Source organism: Myotis lucifugus, unplaced genomic scaffold (assembly GCF_000147115.1).
Source record: "Myotis lucifugus unplaced genomic scaffold, Myoluc2.0 scaffold_184, whole genome shotgun sequence".
Taxonomy (NCBI): domain Eukaryota; kingdom Metazoa; phylum Chordata; class Mammalia; order Chiroptera; family Vespertilionidae; genus Myotis; species Myotis lucifugus.
Genome location: NW_005871232.1, coordinates 757,155 through 774,827, shown reverse-complemented (window position 1 = coordinate 774,827; position 17,673 = coordinate 757,155). Strand labels below are relative to the sequence as shown.

Here is a 17,673-nt window from a genome sequence, read left to right as displayed (position 1 = left end):
ACCTTTCATAAGGGATATACTTGTCAAATCACCATATTGTACACCTGAAATGAATATAATAGTATATGTCAAATATGATTAAAAAATAATTTTGAAAAAAAAATTTTTAAAGATACCTCTATTATGAGCATTTTCTTCAATAAAAGCCATCTGACATCTGAAATGCTATGATTACTTAAGCAATTGTGCTGGGCTAAGTTATTGAGAACATAGGATTCTATTTAAAAAAGAAAACTGACTGGGTTGGCTCAGTTGATTGAGTGTTATTCCATGCACCAAGAGGTCACCAGTTAAATTCCCAGTCAGGGCACATACCTGCATTTCAGGCTTGATCCCCAGTAGGCGGTGTGCAGGAGACAGCTAATCAATGATTCTCTCTCATCGAAGTGATGTATCTCTCCCTCTCTCTCTCTCTCTCTTTCTCTCTCTTTCTCAAATCAATAAAAACATTTTTTTAAAAACTATCTTTGACCTACATCATTTTTAGGGACAAGGAAATTGAACAGAAATTTTAAAAATAACAATAAAAAATTCCTTTTTAACTATCTTCAAAGAGGGCAATGGGTTTAGAAGATAAGCTCTTAAGAACAAATTATAATCAAGCAAAATGATAGGTCATTTAAAAAATTAATTAGCTATTGAAAAGAGGTTTACTTGCTGAAATTAAACATTGCATCACCACTAAACATTTTAAATCCAGTAAGACTGAAAGCCAAATACCATAATTTCTATATATCTCTCCCAAACTTTAATAATTGAAAGATTAGTAAAAAAAAAATCAAGATAAACTAGTTTCATAAGTATAAAATTTCAAAAGTAACATCAGAACTAAGAAATGTAAGTTATTGAGTAAAATAGAAAATATTTATCTCAAATCATAATAGAAAAAATTGATATAGAAATCAATAATTGTTCCATTTTTCAAAAATAATTTTGGCATGGGTCTTCACAGTGACAAATCAATGTTTTGTAGACCAGTATTTTTTCCTGAACAAAATGAAATATATATTGTTTTAACCAAATAGAGGTTTAGCCAATCAGAATTTTGTTTATTCTTTGCTTGTTTTATATATATATTTGTTTTTTAAATAAAGGAGGTTAGGTACATGGAGTACCAAGCACATGAAGTCATAATCTGTCATTGTTATGAATTCTTTTTTGTGTAAACACCTTTATTCCCATGTGGCAGGCTTCATGCCTAATCATTAGAATCACAGAAGTGCAGGTTTGGAAGAATGTCAAAGGCTATGTCTTCTCCAAGCTCTCTCTCTTCATCCAGTGCCAGGTCAGAACTGTGAGAGTGCAAAGCAAGCTAGTAATTTGGCACCTTCCTAGCTGATAATCCCTAAACAGTGATTTAGTATTTATTTAGAAGTTTAAAAATTAGATTTTAAAATGTATTTTGCCCTTCTCATACTTGGTAACCTTGCTTTGGGCAAGCCCTTTAGCATAGTTTTGCAACCTACCACTTGAGTGATCAAAATTAATGCCTCTGGAGTTGGAATACAGCTCTGTTATTGTTTCCAAGGTCTCTTTTGCAGCACTGGATCAATGAGTAAAAGTTGACATTAAAACATGAGTATTAGTTCATCAATAATTAACATATGATGAATTAAGAAATCTCTACATCTTAATATTTGCATGCCAGTGTATTTAGAATTGCTTGGCATACAAAAACTAGGCAGAGTTTAGTGATTTCTTTTTAAAACAAATCTTAGTGTCCCATAACCTTTTATAAAGGTATATTTCTTATATCTGAGTGAAGTTATATCTTGGTAATGTCCTTCTCTGTGGCCAATAAAACAGATGAAATGATCCTTAAGGTTCTCTAAGACCAAGCTCTCTAATGGTCAGGCATCCAGACAGCTTGATTTTGCTGAGACAGTCCTCATGGTTAATTAATGTCCACAGCCGTGACTGCCACGACAGCTGAGGTCAGACATAAACTGTAGAAGCACAGGCTAACGTATGGGAAGAACTGTGGAATCAAACTCAACCAAACCATTTTCTCTGCAATTGCTGGATGTTGTGTGGGTAGGCTCTCCAGATAATTGCCTCCCTCCTCCGTTTCATTTGGCCTGTCTAAACATTGCCTAAATAATTACCTGATAAACTCAGTGTTGATGCTGGCCCATGAACAGACGGACAAGAGTGATTGCTCATTTTGAAATTTGTAAATCCAATATAAATAGTAATCAAACCCCAAAGAAGAATGCTTAAAATGTTCCTGTTTAAAACTCACAATCGCATTTAACTTGCCTAATTTCAACCCACACACTTATGGAGCTTAATACTAAAAACATTCTTGGCCTCTATTTAAAATAAAGTGACATATGACAGATGATTCCAGTATTAAATTTACAAATATATTCTGCCTAAATTGTAGTTTTAATATAAACTCCCTAAATCCATTATTTGCAGGATTAACTTTGGATCTCTTTGTCAACACTCCAGGTATACACGCACACACAATGTAAATGCTAGAAAACATAGTCTGAGAACATACTATGGAAAAAAGAGCTTTGTCAGGGTAAATGAACTTAAGTAGTTAATGGAAAACCAGCATTTTAAAATTGAAGTATCTCTTAAAGATACACAAGAAGACATGGACCACCTGCCTCACTAATGGAACATGCTAAAATAGACACAATTCATTAGCCACGTCATGGCAGCCAGATGGCATGAATTCTTCAGATGCCAATCCTGGTTAAAATAGAAGCAAATTTCATGAACTGAGTGAAGGGGAGGAAGAGAGAAGAAAAGTCTAATATTAAAAAAGTCCGTTTTTTCCTAGTGGCTTTATAACCTAAGGGAAAATTTAAAATTATTCTTAAAGCTATAACTGCCAAAATTAAAAAATAAATCCATGTGTGTTTTTTTTAAAAAAAGAAAACGTAGACAACTAGGGCTGTCATTAAATCAGTGCCCCTCCTGTAACCACATCAATTTGGGGCCACTCAAATTTGACTAAATGTACTTAGAGGTTGTGTCTGAAAATATGAGTATTCAAGGAAAGTACAGGGAAAGAAGGTGGAAAAGCAAAAACAACAAGGAGAATATTTTACAAAATTGAAAGTGACACCAGTTAGGTTAAAAAAAAAAAAAGAACATCCGATTAACATTCATAATTTCACTTTTGCACTATATTCAAAGAAATTTTTCAATCTTCAAATTAACATGCTTTTGAAAATCAGCTTTATTGAAATATAATTCACATACTATTTAATTTATTTAAAGTATATATCTCAATGATTTCTAATCCAGTTGTACAACCATCTCAGTCAATTTTAGAACATTTTTTAATCACCCAAAAAAGAAACCTCACACCTATTAGCAGTAACTCTTCATTTCTCCCAAACTCCCAGCCCTAGAAAACCATTAATCAATTTTCTGTCTCTATTAGATATGCCTAATCTAGACATTTTATATAAATGAAATCATACAATATGTAGTCTTTTGTGACTGGTTTCTTCCACTTAGCATATTTTCAAGGTTCATCCATGTTGTCATCAGTATTAGTGCTTCATTACTTTTTATGGCCAAATAATATTTACAGCTGTAAATTTTCCCCTAAAGCACTGCTTTAGTTGCATCCAATAAAGTTTTGGCATGTTGTGTGATCATTTTCATTCATCCCAAAATATTTTCTAATTTTCTTTGTAATTTCTTCTTTGACACACTGATAATTTAAGAGGATACTGTTTAATTTTTACAGAATTGTGAATTTCCCAAATTTCTTTTGTCATGGCTATCTAATTTAATTCCATTGTCAACATAGAACATAACTTATATGATTTCAATCCTTTTACATTCATTGAGGGTTTTTTATGGCCTATTTTCTGTCCTGGAGAATACTCCATATGCATTCAAGAAGGCACAGTCTGCTGCTGTTGGGTGAAATGTTTTATAGATGGTCTGTTAGGTCTAGTTGGTTTATAGTACTGTTCAAGTCTCATATTTCCATGTTGATTTTTTTAATATATTTCTTTATTATTTCAGAGAGGAAGGAGAGAGAAACATCAATGATGAGAGAGAATCATTGATCAGCTGCCTCCAGCATGTCCCCTACTGGGGATCAAGCCCACAACCCGGGTATGTGCCCTTGGCCAAAATCAAACCCAGGACCCTTCAGTTCACAGGCCAATGCTCTATCCACTGAGCCAAACCTGCCAGGGCTTCCTTGTTGATATTTTACCCACTATGGAAAAAGGGGTGCTGCAATCTCTACCTGTTATTGAATTTTCTATTCTTCACTTCAATTCTATTCCTTTTTGCTTCATGTAATTTAGGGCTGTGTTATTATATTCTCTAGACTTAAAAAGAAGTAGTATCTCCAGATTTGCTAATATATTCCTTCTCCTTCTCCTTCTTTGCTAATATATTTGTATCTAAATTTTTATGAGGTAATTTTCAGAAAGTTTTATAAAAGACTCTGAGATGACTATTTTTAAGGATCCATCCCTGCTATTAAACAACAGTACAACTTAGGTTGATTTGCCTTTTTTATAATACAAATGTAATGGAAGCTTAGTTTATTATGCTGCAGAATGAATGCACTACTCCTAATATTAATTCCACTACACTTGTAAGGAAAATATTTTAACTATTTTGCACAGTTTCCAAAAACCATTAGACATTTTAAAAATGAAGGTTACCTACAAACAACTGATATATTAATTATAATTCATCCTTATTTACTTATTAGAATATATTATACCAAGTTAGTTCACCTGGAATAAAATGGTAGTTTGGCACTTTTTAACTTTTAAAACCTAAATTTTTATCCACGACCTGCTACCTATTTACTCTTAACCTAAAGAAGTTGCTTTGGCTTCGTCTGTCTTGGTTTCCTCAACTGTAGAAATAATACTACCTGTTAACCTAGTTCATTAGGATACTATGAGAATAAAATAGCTTAATACATAGGACATTTTGAAAATTAAATGCATTTAACAAACACATTTTTATAACTGCAGCCCTTGCATCAAGAGAAAATAATTACACATTAGCATTTGCAAAAGACCGAAAAAAGAAAGACAATGTGCAGGTCACATTCGTAACTCTTGGAGGCAGAGGCAGATGTGAATGGCTGCTCCCTCTGGGGCTTGCCTATCACTGAGTTTTACTAAGCACCAAGGCCAGGCACAGTTCTCAGCTCTTTACGTTATCATTTACTCATCATAATCATATAAGGGAAGAACTGATTTTAATCCCAATTTTACAGATGAGCTAACTGAGGCTTTCAGAGGTTAGGAAACTGAACCCAAGGTCACGTAGATAACTAGAAAGACAGGCCTCAACCAAAGCAGATTATAGAGTTTTTGCTAACTCTCTCAATTTCAATGCCTTCCCAAATACTGCAAGACGGCTTCTCTTTTGACCCAACAAATTCATTTTAATAGCCATTATTAAGCCAAAGCCTCAGGAATAGGAAGATCTTGAAGACATTTTACTTATATTAAAATAAGCTAGTTTTTACCTGTAAGATTGACAAAAATAAAAAGATTGACAATACCTAATGTGAGTGAATAAGTAGGAAAATAGGAATTATTAATGTTTACAGTGTGTATACTCATACTTTTTGGGAGGGCAATTTGGCAATAACTGCCAAAATGTAAAATATAGAGTCCTGGATTGATCAACATTTGACATAGTTGTTAATAAGGCAGTGTTGAAAATACATGTTGGAGCTGAAACAGAAAGTTAAAATGTTTCTAAAAGCTTCCAGGAAAGAAGAGGAAAAATAATCATTCAATGCAGAGATTAGGAGCAGGAATGCTATCAGGCTTTCTCATAGCATTCTGGCTCCTGATCTCTGTATGTAGGAACTTGGTAATAATAGGGCTACGCCTTCAGAATTCTGAAGAAAAATAATATCTATTCTAAAATTCTATACCTTGCTGAACAATCAATCAGTATGCATGTGGAATAAAAATATTTTTAGAAATTTTTAGACATGCAAGTGCTCAAAAAAATTGTCCCTCATTACATTACCCTTCTTCTGAGAAGATCCTATGCTCAAAATAGTAAAAGAAAACATGGATACTGCTATTTTTCATGTGGAACTATAGATTCTATGCATGTAAAAGCTGTTGAATTTTTTTTTAAATACTAAACTTTTGCCCTACCCAGTTTGACTCAGTGGAGAGAGTGTCAGCCTGCAGACTGAAGGGTCCCAGGTTCTGGTCAAGGGCACATGCCTTGGTTGCGGGCTTGGTCCCTAGTAGGGGGCGTGCAGGAGGCAGCCGATCAGTGATTCTCATTATTGATGTTTCTATCTCTCTTTCTCTCCCTTCCCCTCTCTAAAATCAATAAAAATATATTTTAAAAAAACTAAACTTTTTTTTTTAAAGATGAATTCTCACTGAGGACTGGTTGAGAATTTTTTGGTAACATTAACTGAAACATAATTAATTCTATTTTGGAATGTTTTGTGTTTACTTTATAGAGTATAAAAAGAGGCGAAGAGTTTTAATACAATTTTTCTTTTATTTTTGTATTGCAAGTGATGAATACTCATAAACTAACCTTTTTTAAAAAAGGCTCCACATAAATAGTTATACTGTGGCATCCCCAATATACACCTTTTGGAAAATGAAACATATAATTAAGCTCATTATGAGAGTGGGTGCTTGTGTCTTGGTTAAAAAGAGTCCAGTGTCAGAATCAAACATGGATTCAAAAGTGCTGTATGTCAAACTTAGTGTATTCTGGATACTAAGTGACTCTGATCATGACAAAGGCATTGACTATAAAGATTCCAGTGAACAGTTCAAATAATATTGTTTCATAAAATGAGTAGTGAAAAAGGTGTGTTACTAAGTAATATATTATTTCATGTAATAAATTTAAAGAGATATGCAACTAAATATTCTAACTAAAATAAAAAGAAAATAAATTAGTTATCAAACTGTTTCCCCCAAACATCTTTCATTCTCATGGTGATAATGAAAGCAAGATGAACTTGACTGTTATTCCTCAAAAGCTGAAGCCATAACTTATCCCTATTTGTATCTCATGTCCTTCTAAGGAAGTCCTACTTCTTCCTCTCTATCACGCCACCCTGTTTTGTTTCTTCATAGCTTTTATCACTATCTTTTATTTTGATGTTAATTTATTGGTTTATGTGCTTAAAGTGCTTCTCCCTCACGAGAGTATAAGCCCAATGAAAGCAGGGACCTCGCTGTCTTACAACTAACTGGATCCTAAATGTTACCCAGTGCATCTCAGCTCATAGGCATTAGGTCAAACTTAAATATATAAAGAGTGAAAGAATGAGCACCTGGTAAACCCCATGGAAAATGTGCACTAATTCAATCTTCCTCCCACATTTGAGGTCATTTTCTGATCACCTGGAGGAAAAGTGCCTTCCTCCCAAGCAGTTCTTGCGAGTATGGAGTGTATGGTGACCACTGGTGCTGAGACCTTTCTCCTCACTGAATAGAAACACAGTCGAGTTGTAGCTATTAGTAGCCTTTGTCCTTCGGGAAAATTCTCAAGAGTTTATATAACCATCTTAGTTACAGAGAACCGTGGCCCTCAGCAGATTTGGCACAGTAGGGGAAAGAAAGTAAACATGAGAACGGAGTGGTGCTATGTATTCAACAGCACATTAACTGGTTTACTTATTGACCTCCACAGGACATGTTGCTCGGTTATCACTCTGAAGCCAGATTCATTCCAGTTTCACTTTACTTGGAACTGTGTGGTGGCTCCACAATGACTACAGAAGAGACCAAAGTCTTCAGCATGGAATACGAGACCTTCCATAATCTGTTTGGTTCCCTCTCTCCCAGGCATCTGGGTTTCTCTCTAACTAGGCTCCAGGTGGAGTGTCTAGTTCCCTGAATAAGCTAGGGCCTAGCTGCTAGGCTGATTCTTCTCCCGATGCTTCCCACCCTCCTCTCTGCTCGTTAAGCCCTCCCGACGTGGTCCACCCCATGGACTCTCCTTGTTGGTTAAGACTGAGAACTTGTCTGGCCCCCACCCCGCCTCCAAGTTACCAATCTCTTGTGCAGCCTTCCCCCCTCACTTAGGACCTCTCAGGTAGGACCTCTTCCTTGGCTGTGCCTAAAACTGCACTTCCCACTCTTTGCTCTAGGCACACTGGGCTCCTTGCAGTTCCTCCAAACCTCCATTCTCATTTGCCAGGAGTAAAATATTTTCCGCCGGGTGTTTACATGGTGCGCTCCCTACTCCGTTCGACTCTGCTCAAATGTCACCTAAGAGATGTTGTCTTTGATCACTCTAAGCAGTTTCTCCACTTCTCATTTCCTAAACAGAATTACACCACCCGCCCGCCAGCCCCTTACCCTACCTTACTTTCTCTCTTTAATAGTGAGCTACTATATTATTATATTATTATTAATGTATATCTTCCCTTCTAGGAAGGTAAGCACTGTGGGGATGGATCTTTGTTTTGTTCACTGCTGTAAATACTTGTGAACAAATGCATTATACCTGAGATACTTTATTGCATGAGTTGGCTAAGACTTCTGTCCTCAACCTGCTAGACAGCAGGGGCTGTATCCTAGCCTCATTTCCTTCCTGGCACAGAGTAACTTCTTAATATGCCTTGTGTGACTGACTGGATGATGTCTAAGTATAGATTACCTGTAACGACAGTTCCCAACAAAGGGACTCAGCATACTACATAAGCTGAAGTATACAGCTCTATTTCCACAATCCTTTTATCTCAAAATACTGGAACCAGATATATCCCAAAATTCAGAATTGTTCACTACTTAACACCCCTAGTAGTGTCTGGGGCAGAACCGTGTAATCAAATACATTAATAGCTTTGCAACAAAACATGTGAAGGGTCCTACAAAGTGTGATAAATAATGCTTAAGTAACCTTTTCTCTCAAGTGAGAGATAAATGTGAAGAGCGTGGGTTTGGGAATTGTGAATGAGGGCTGTAGACCTGTACTAACATAGGGAGATCTGTGCCATATCTCTGATAAAATGGGTTCCCCACATTCCAGAAGGCTAAAAAAAAAAAAAATCCCCGATTTAATGCATTAGTTTAAAACATCTATTTTCTTTTCAGTATGGCTAAAATTAATGAAGCTTTTATTATGTGTCAGCCCTTGTGCTAATCTCTTTAAATATGGAGGTAAGAACTACCATTTGCCCCCATTTTATGAGGGAGGAAACGAGGGTTTAGTGAGAGGCTTAGTGACTTGCCTGCAGAGCTAGTTAATGGCTGAGCTGGGTCCAAACTGAAGCTGTCTCGCAATCAAAAACCATGCTCTAGGCCCCCTGATCATATAGTTCAAGCTCAAAATTCTTCATTCTTCCTGATGTCGAGCCAAAGGAAAGTTTCTGTCATTCAAGTAAGGGGGAAAACCCCCAGGCTCCAAGCCCCCTCATTGTATAAAAGAAGCTGGCTATCTGTAGCCAACATTTAACTGATATTTGCAGAACAGAATGAACTTATTTCCTGAGCTAAACCAATGTTTTAAACATTTGTAAGGACAGATCAAGTGATTCCAGGTAATTGAAAACAAAGTTATTTAGTCACACCAACTTGCCCCAATTTCTTTTGCAGAACCATGACCCAAGGTGTGCTATTCCCTGACAGATTGACAGATGAGAGTAGGAATGGTAGAAAAGATCAAAAAAGGCACTAGCATAGGTGATATGTAGTTTTCTTACACTTGTCTCTTTCAAGGACATCTTAGCTGTTTAAATTTCTAAAAGCCAGGTGGAAGTTAATCAAATGTATTTATGACTGGATCCTGAAACTCTTTTGGAATTACCAAAATATAGTAGTGATATTTTTGGGAATAAGGAGTTAATTATATATAAGAAAACTTTTTTTAAAGTACAATTCCTGCATAGAGCTACAGCTTCAATGGAAGACACAGTGTTCTGGACTTTTACCACACTTGTGTGACAGCTTCAAATTATGAAATGTAGAGTAGCAAAAACACAACACATTCATTTTATGGTACAGAAGCAGATAATATGAACATAAAGGTCAGGAAATGAAAATAACAGATACACTAAAAATAAAAACATCACAACAGAAACGGGCTTTATTTCAACCAGACAGGTGAGTATTTCAATTAACATCAACTTCTTCAAGAATTGACGATATGGAAATTAAAGACGCTGCTCAGAATGCAGAGAAGGAAAGATTCGTCATGGAGCAATGTCCAGCCCTTACCAAATCCCCTTCAACAAAATGCTCAATCCCAAAAATGAATTCGTTCTAACTCATTAGATCTCATGGATTTCAATGATCACCTAAGATTCAGATTTGAAAGTTACCCATCAGTCCCAATGATGTCTTTTAAAAAGAAAAACTATACATAGAGATCAGTATCATAATTTTTTTTAATTTTAGAAATGGAGATTGAAATAGTTTTTAGTTGAAAAGATTCCAAATGAAAAACTTTCTTATTATTTAAGATGACTTGCTACAAAGTCCCTAGGTATATACATGTACCAAAAAAAAGATATTACTACCTGACACCTCAAACGCGACTTCTCTTTAACCCTCACAATGTGAAGTTAATCTACCGGGAGACGCTGCCCTATAAATTTTAATGTCCTGCACAAGGATTTGCTGCCATTGGTACTTTGTGCATGGCTGAGGACATTTCGTCATAGAATATTTCCATTTAATATAACCTAACAAAATAAATCCGACAAGACACTGTGTGTGACAAAATTGCATAATTTTCAACTTTTGCCAGACTCCTTAAATTCATGAACACTTTCAGAGTATCCCCTGCGAGGGCACTTTTGAGAGCTTTAGTCTCGTGTTTAACTTTGTATCGAGTTGGACAGCACCTTGATTAATATGAACAAATACAGCACAGGAAGGTCTGGTGGGGAGGGGGAGTCATCTGAGGACAGAAACGGGGGCAAAGACTCTTTTTCCATAAGACATTCAAACAGAGAAAACAAGACAATAAAAGGTAAACAGACAAACAAAATAGTGTTCACAGTAAAACATGCCAGATTGGTAGTTTCATTTGAAACCAAACAGCAAATCATGAAACGTCATGAAAAATATAAGTAAAGGAAAATCTCCTAGAGTAATTACTAAACGAACTTAAAATTACCACACTGATCAGTAAACCCCAGAAGAAGTATAAACAACACTTACATTTCAGGTCCTTGTTTTAAACATAATATAACTTTACAAAATTAATGCATAAAATTGGTAGGTTTGGCCACACTGCACAAAATGGTGGTTTTTTTTTCTTCTTCTTCTTCTTAAAAATACAGTATACAGAAAAAACTCTTGTATTCCCCATTTTGAATCATAAACTCAAAACCCAAGAGTAAAAGATCAGCTAGAAGGATTTTAAATTATTTACAAATCCAGCAGGTGTGTCTGCCGTGAATGGCTTGGCTTTCGTCTCACGGCGGCTGTCACCTTCTCCAGCAGCGGTTCCCAGGGCTCTGTTCTCACGTAAGGCTGTTGTTCCATCACCTAGGGCTCCTCTCTACTGGTCATCAGTCACTTTGAATAGTTCCAACAGTGCCCCAACAGCTCCAAAGTAACCCTACAAAAACAATGGGAAAGCAGTATGATTACCTCTGAACTTAGCCACAAATACCTATTGTTGTTAATAACCTTATGATTGCTGCCCCCTACTGTTGTAAGAGAAATTTAAAACCTTAACTCTGCTATGAAACATGGTGAAGTAAATAATAATAATTAATAATAAAATGTATCGGATATTGGCTTATTATACATATTAAATAAGTTGATGTAAATGTTTAGAAAAATGGCACACAGTGTGTGTTCCAGAGGGCTGTGTATTGTTAGTATTTCATTTTTAATTCTTGCCATGGCAAAATTTTTATGATTACCCCCATTTCACAGATGAGAAATGGAAGGTAATCAAGTAAATTACCCTTGCAGATCACATGACATGTGCCTGGGCTCACCCTCAAATCTATCTGACTTCAAAGCTGTAATATCCCACCGCTTCCCTCAGTAGATCTTGGAAAGGCAGCGAAATCAGCCCAGTTTCACTTTGCCCATCTGTAAAAAAAAGAGCCCATGTTTCTGTGAAAATGACAGAAACTGAAAAACGGAAACTTTTAGAGAAACTGATTTCCAAAAGGCACGAGACTCCCACTCCTCTGGCGTATGCCTGACTCATCGGCTACTGCAGAAGCAGGTGCCAAAATGCCAGAACGCTACAGGCATGGCAGGATCTTTGCCTCTATTGCCGGTCGCCAGCTAACACTTATTGAGGGCTCACTCATTGTTCTAAGCACTTTACATGGACTTAGTCGTTTAATCTGCACAGTAACTTTAGGAGACGTACCATTACACCCCATTTCACAAATGCGAACACGGAGATGGAGAGGTAGTCACTGGCTCAGGTCTCCCCGTCACAAAGAGGCTGTGGTCTTAACTGCTCCGCTAGACTACTTTCTCTTAGAAGATGCTCACTAATACAAACTGAGAGGCCGTGAGTGATGCCGCTTAAGGCAGGGCAGGAAAACCCCCCTACCAGGCAGTGCTCCCCCAAAAGTTCTCTCTCCATAGTAAGGCTTGCCTAAGCCAGAGTGAACTTAAGAATGTAGAGAATTTTCTGATACCTACACGGGGTTATAAAATCGTTCCAGTTTCATTGGCTAAGGAGGCTTGAGTTATGCATGATACACAGTAACAAACCAAAGCCACCATCCACGGAGGCCTAGGGTTGTACAAAGTGACATGCATTTTTACCCAGACAAGTGGATTTCCCCAAAACGTTGGATCGTGTTCCCTATCTGACCACCAGTGTGGCTTTGTAGATAGATGGCTTTTAATCCCTGGTGGCTTCCAGGTTTGTTTTCTGCTTTAGTCCAAGAGAACCTGCACTCAGGGCTGCCAGATAAATGCCGGATAAAATAACTGTGGCCTGTATTTTTAATGGCCAAATATGGCAACACTAGCTGGACTAGAACAGTGGTTTTCATTTTTAATTATTTTTAAAGCTGAGGTGATTTTTTTCTTTTTCAGACAAAATCTATGTGGAAATCAATATATAAGCAGATAAAAAAGCGAGCTGCTCACCCTACCTAGTTTTGCTCAGTGGATAGAGCGTTGGCCTGTGGACTGATCGGTCCCAGGTTCAATTCTGAGCAAGGGTACATGCCTGAGTTGCAGGCTTGATCCCCAGTAGGGGGCGTGCAGGAGTCAGCCGATCAATGATTCTCTCTCATCATTGATGTTTCTATCTCTCTCTTCCTCTACCTTCCTCTCTGAAATCAATAAAAAAAAATTTTGTTGTTGTTGTTTTAAAGGGAGCTGCTCTATATGGGAAAGGGAAAGCGAAAATTCTGGGACTCCATTCCCATCACCCCGCCCCCCCCCCCTCCAAAGTTATATCACTTCATACTTTGTGCTTTTAAAAAAAAAAGAGGGGGGTAAAAAACATTTTAAAGGGGGGGGCTTCCTATAGCATTAATTTCAATCATTGGGCCTTAACTATTTAGTATTTAAGTTCCTTTTGTTTTATGCTCTTTTTTAAAAATATATATTTCTGTATTGATTTCAGAGAGGAAGGGAGGAGAAAGAGATAGAAACATCAATGATGATGAAAGAATCATTGATCGGCTGCTTCCTGCACACCCCCTACTGGGGATCAAGCCTGAAACCCAGGCATGTGCCCTTGGCCGGAATCGAACCTGGGACCTTTCAGTCCGCAGGCTGACACTCTATCCACTGAGCCAAGCCAGCTAGGGCTGTTTTATGCTTTAATAGAAGCAAACTATGGGCTCAGCTCTAAAGAACTTACAAATGCATCAGCAACTTTTCAAATAAATAATTCAGTTCAGCGACCGAAATTTATACCAGTTCTCAGTATTTTTTCTGCTGCAATATTCCCTTGGACTTAGGTACCTCCTGTGATAAATAGTTGCTCTTTATGGTACTGAACTTCAATGCGGTAGCAAGAGAGGAGTGCCCCTCACTCACTCTCAGAAATCTCTGGTTTGTATTAGTGTAGAACTTGATGTAAGGGGCTCTGAATTAACTGAGGCTCTCCGTTTCCTCTGTAAACAGACTGCTTATGTCCTGGTACACCAACCGCTCAAGGCCATGAAGCTACTCTCACTGGCCAAACACTTGTTTTCTCACCAGATGGCTATTTACTTACCAAAAGTCCGTTGTGTTTTTCCCACAAATTTGTTTATGACAGTTTGATTGTTAGTGTAATAATCTAATTTAACTATACACAAACTCAAATAATAAAAGGAGTATAAAATGGTCACTTCTATAAAAATCTAGTTAAATTGTTGAAAATGACTGGGAAAAAGGCAGTTAATACTGAAAGCTGCTAAGTGAGTAAATCTTTTTTCTTTTTTAAAATATATTTTTATTTATTTCAGAGAGGAAGGGAGAGGGAGAGAAAGATAAACATCAATGATGAGAATCATTGATTGGCTGCCTCCTGCATGCCACACTGGCGATCAAGCCCGCAACCCAGGCTGTGCCCCAACTGGGAATCTAACTGTGACCTACTGGTTCATAGGTCCATGCTCAACCACTGAGCCATGCTGGCTGGGCACTAAATGAGTAATTCTTAAAATTTCTCATCACAAGTTAAAATAATCTTTAAAAATGTGTGGTGATGAATGATAACTAAACTGGTAATCATTTTGCAATTATACATATATCAAATCTTTATGCTTTATATATAAAACTTATACAGTGATATATGTCAATTATATCTTAACAAAACTGGAACCAAAACAAAACAAAGGTCAAAAAAGCTAGTCACCAACATTGCTATTTAGGTGGGTGTCACATATGAGAAAGATGGAGGGGAAAATCTACAATTCTACAACCAAATTGCTTTATAAGTGTCTTTAACTTCTTGATCCACTTTAAAGAAACAAACCAGACATCAAAGGTGCATAATATAAAAAACAGGATAATTACAGAGCTCCAATCAGCAGAACTCATGCTCAAAAATAGGCCTTGGTCTGACATAAAAAAATTGGTACACAAAGGGACATGTATGCATTTCTCTTAAAATGGTTAAAGTAGGGAGATATTTTTTTAATGACTACGCATTTTAACTGATTTTTATTTTTTATTAAACAACTACCAGTCCTGATTGTCGGATAAGAGAACTTCCATTTTGTATATTGTTCTTCATTATCCTCTGCATAAATACAAACGAAGGGACCCACTCATGCTAGGTAAACCAAAAAACTTTCACATCGTACAGTGAAGCCCATGCAAGCTCAACCTACCTCATGTTCCAAAAACAGAGCTTTCAGCTGTCCCTTGGACCAAAAATCCATGGCATACGCTAGCAGCTTCATGGAAACCATATTGATTCTGAGAAAATTCCCAACAAACACAACTCTGTCGATATTCTGAGGGGGGAAAAAGAAAAAAAACACAGTTGAACCATGACTTAATAGCATTTAGCAAAAACCTAATGTTCCATACATCACTGTGCTCCCAGAACCCCACAGAATACATTTTTATTAAAAATGGAATTATTCCAGCATTTCCAAGATGATTTTGAGCAGACCTCAAAGGAGAATCCACAAGAACAAGACGGTGAGATTTTGCTTGGACTAGGCAGAGACTGACATTGGGCTAATTTGCCGTCATGTTAGGTTGCCTTAAGTCTGATATGAAATCCAGCTGCCAACACTCATATATAAAATTGTAACTGGTGCTCAATTTCAGCTAAATTTGCTATTGCATTCCTTCAATCCTCCAAATTTCTGACCATAAAATATTATTATAAGCAACTCATACATAAAGTGGCCATGGCATGGGTTATTCATCTCATGTATTTGCTCAGTTTGCTCTGTGCCTAACACAGGGAATACAAGAAGAAACACTACGTACTACTTTTAGAATATCCTGTTTGGTCAACATGGGGGTTAAAAGATGGTAACAAAAAATACATTTATGTATTTTTGTTGTCATGGATACAGACTTGCATTCTGAACAGCACACAGCACTGAGCTCGGCCTGTCTCCCATGCAGAGGCTGCTCACCACTCACTCACTCGCAGAGCCAGTTGCTATGGTCACTCATATCAAAGGGAAGAGAGCTTGGAAGCTGGCATTATTTTCTGTTCAGTCTATGAAGAGTAACAGGGTCTGGGAACATCACCTTTTAACCGTCTCGAGTTTTAACCGTGCATGTTCATTAACCCATTAACAACTGTGAGAAATTTCCATGAGTAGAGGGGTGGGAGGTGGTATTAATAAATTTCCACAAATAAGAACTGTAGCCACAAACCACCCAGACTGAGAGGTGGCAAGGAACACTCAAAATAAGAAACTCAGATTAAAGAGGAATTTAATTAAATTTAGGAGTTTCACCTCCCCCCCGCCCCCCCAAACGAGGGAGTCAATTGCTTAAAACCCCAGTCCTGCAAACAAATTTCAGGTGGGTGAGTGATATAAATGTTAAATTTTATTTTATTTTAATTTTATTTTATTTTTTTTTTTGCTAAAAGTATAAATGTTAAATTTTAAAAAAGAGAAAGAAGCCCTAGCTGGTTTGGCTTAGTGGATAGAGTGCTGGCCTGCGGACTAAAGGGTCCCAGGTTCAATTCCAGCCAACTGCACATGCCCAGGTTGCAGGCACGATCCCCAGTAGGGGGCGTGCAGGAGGCAGCCAATCAATGATTCATTCTCATTATTGATGTTTCTATCTCTCTCCCCCTCTTCCTTTGTCTCTGAAATATATCACAATAAAAATAATGTTGAAGTAGTAAAGGTGTAATACCCATAATTCATGAAAAAAACACATTTACTTAAAAAAATCAAATATTTATTCTGGAGAAAAACATCACCATTAACTAACCCAAATGGAAAGCAATAATCAGAAAATATTTTTAGTACATATAACATAAAATGTATTATTTTCCTTCAGATCAATAAGAAAAGAAGACCAACCATCCAATAGAAAAATGTGTGAACAGTAATGAGTTCTCCTTCAGGGCTATTAAATAGATTTGTAAAATGCTCAGCCTCACATAATAAAATACAATTTTGAAACCAAAATAGGTAGCATTTCTTTTCTTATCTATTACATTGGAAAAAATAAAAAGATTTAATGACTCTCTGTGGAGAAACAAACTCTGCTGATGGGAAATTAATTAGAACCAACTCTATCTGTCAAAATTACAGTCAACACATTCTTGACTTGGCAATTTCCCTTCTAGGAATTTATCTTATAGGTATAATTCCATGTATGCAAAATGGTGTGTATGTGTACATATAAAAAACAATTTTTTAATAGTGGCAACGTCTAGAAAACCCTAAATATCATTGACCAAATCTAGAATAGCATATCTACATGTTAGGATGCTATATGGCCATTAATAAAATGAAGCAGCCCTAGCAGGTTTAGCTCAGTGGATAGAGCAGCGGCCCGCAGACGGAATGGCCCCTGGTTTGATTCCAGAAAAGAGCATGTACCTCAGTTGTAGGCTTGATCCCTGTGCAGGAGGCACCCAATGTCCCTCTCACATCTATGATTCTCTCTCTGTGTCTTTCCCCCTACACTCTCTCTAAAAATCAATGGAAAAATATCATCCAGTAAGGATTAAAAAAAAAAACACAATGAAGCAATTATAAATATATGAACAATCTCAAGATGTACTATCATGCAAAAAAACAAGAAGCAACATTTCCTGGAGTGTATATTGAAGTATGTAGGGTAGACTGATAAT

At 36.8% G+C, this 17,673-nt stretch overlaps 1 protein-coding gene across 8 annotated transcripts in view; it reads right to left on the bottom strand.

The window, feature by feature from the left end:
• Window positions 1-10,015: 10,015 nt before the first annotated feature.
• The window catches only part of PANK1 (pantothenate kinase 1), a 48,584-nt gene continuing 40,926 nt past the window's right edge, over window positions 10,016-17,673 (bottom strand). For 6 of the 8 annotated variants that reach the window (XM_023760499.1, XM_006096613.3, XM_023760501.1 and 3 more), the window contains 2 exons: window positions 15,221-15,346; window positions 10,016-11,523 (listed from right to left, as the gene is read on the bottom strand). In XM_023760499.1, coding sequence (XP_023616267.1) covers window positions 11,464-11,523; window positions 15,221-15,346 — 186 coding nt within the window. In that variant the 3' untranslated portion in view covers window positions 10,016-11,463. The remainder of the gene's footprint in view (window positions 11,524-15,220; window positions 15,347-17,673) is intronic. The other 2 variants (XM_023760500.1, XM_023760498.1) reach the window with 1 other exon arrangement.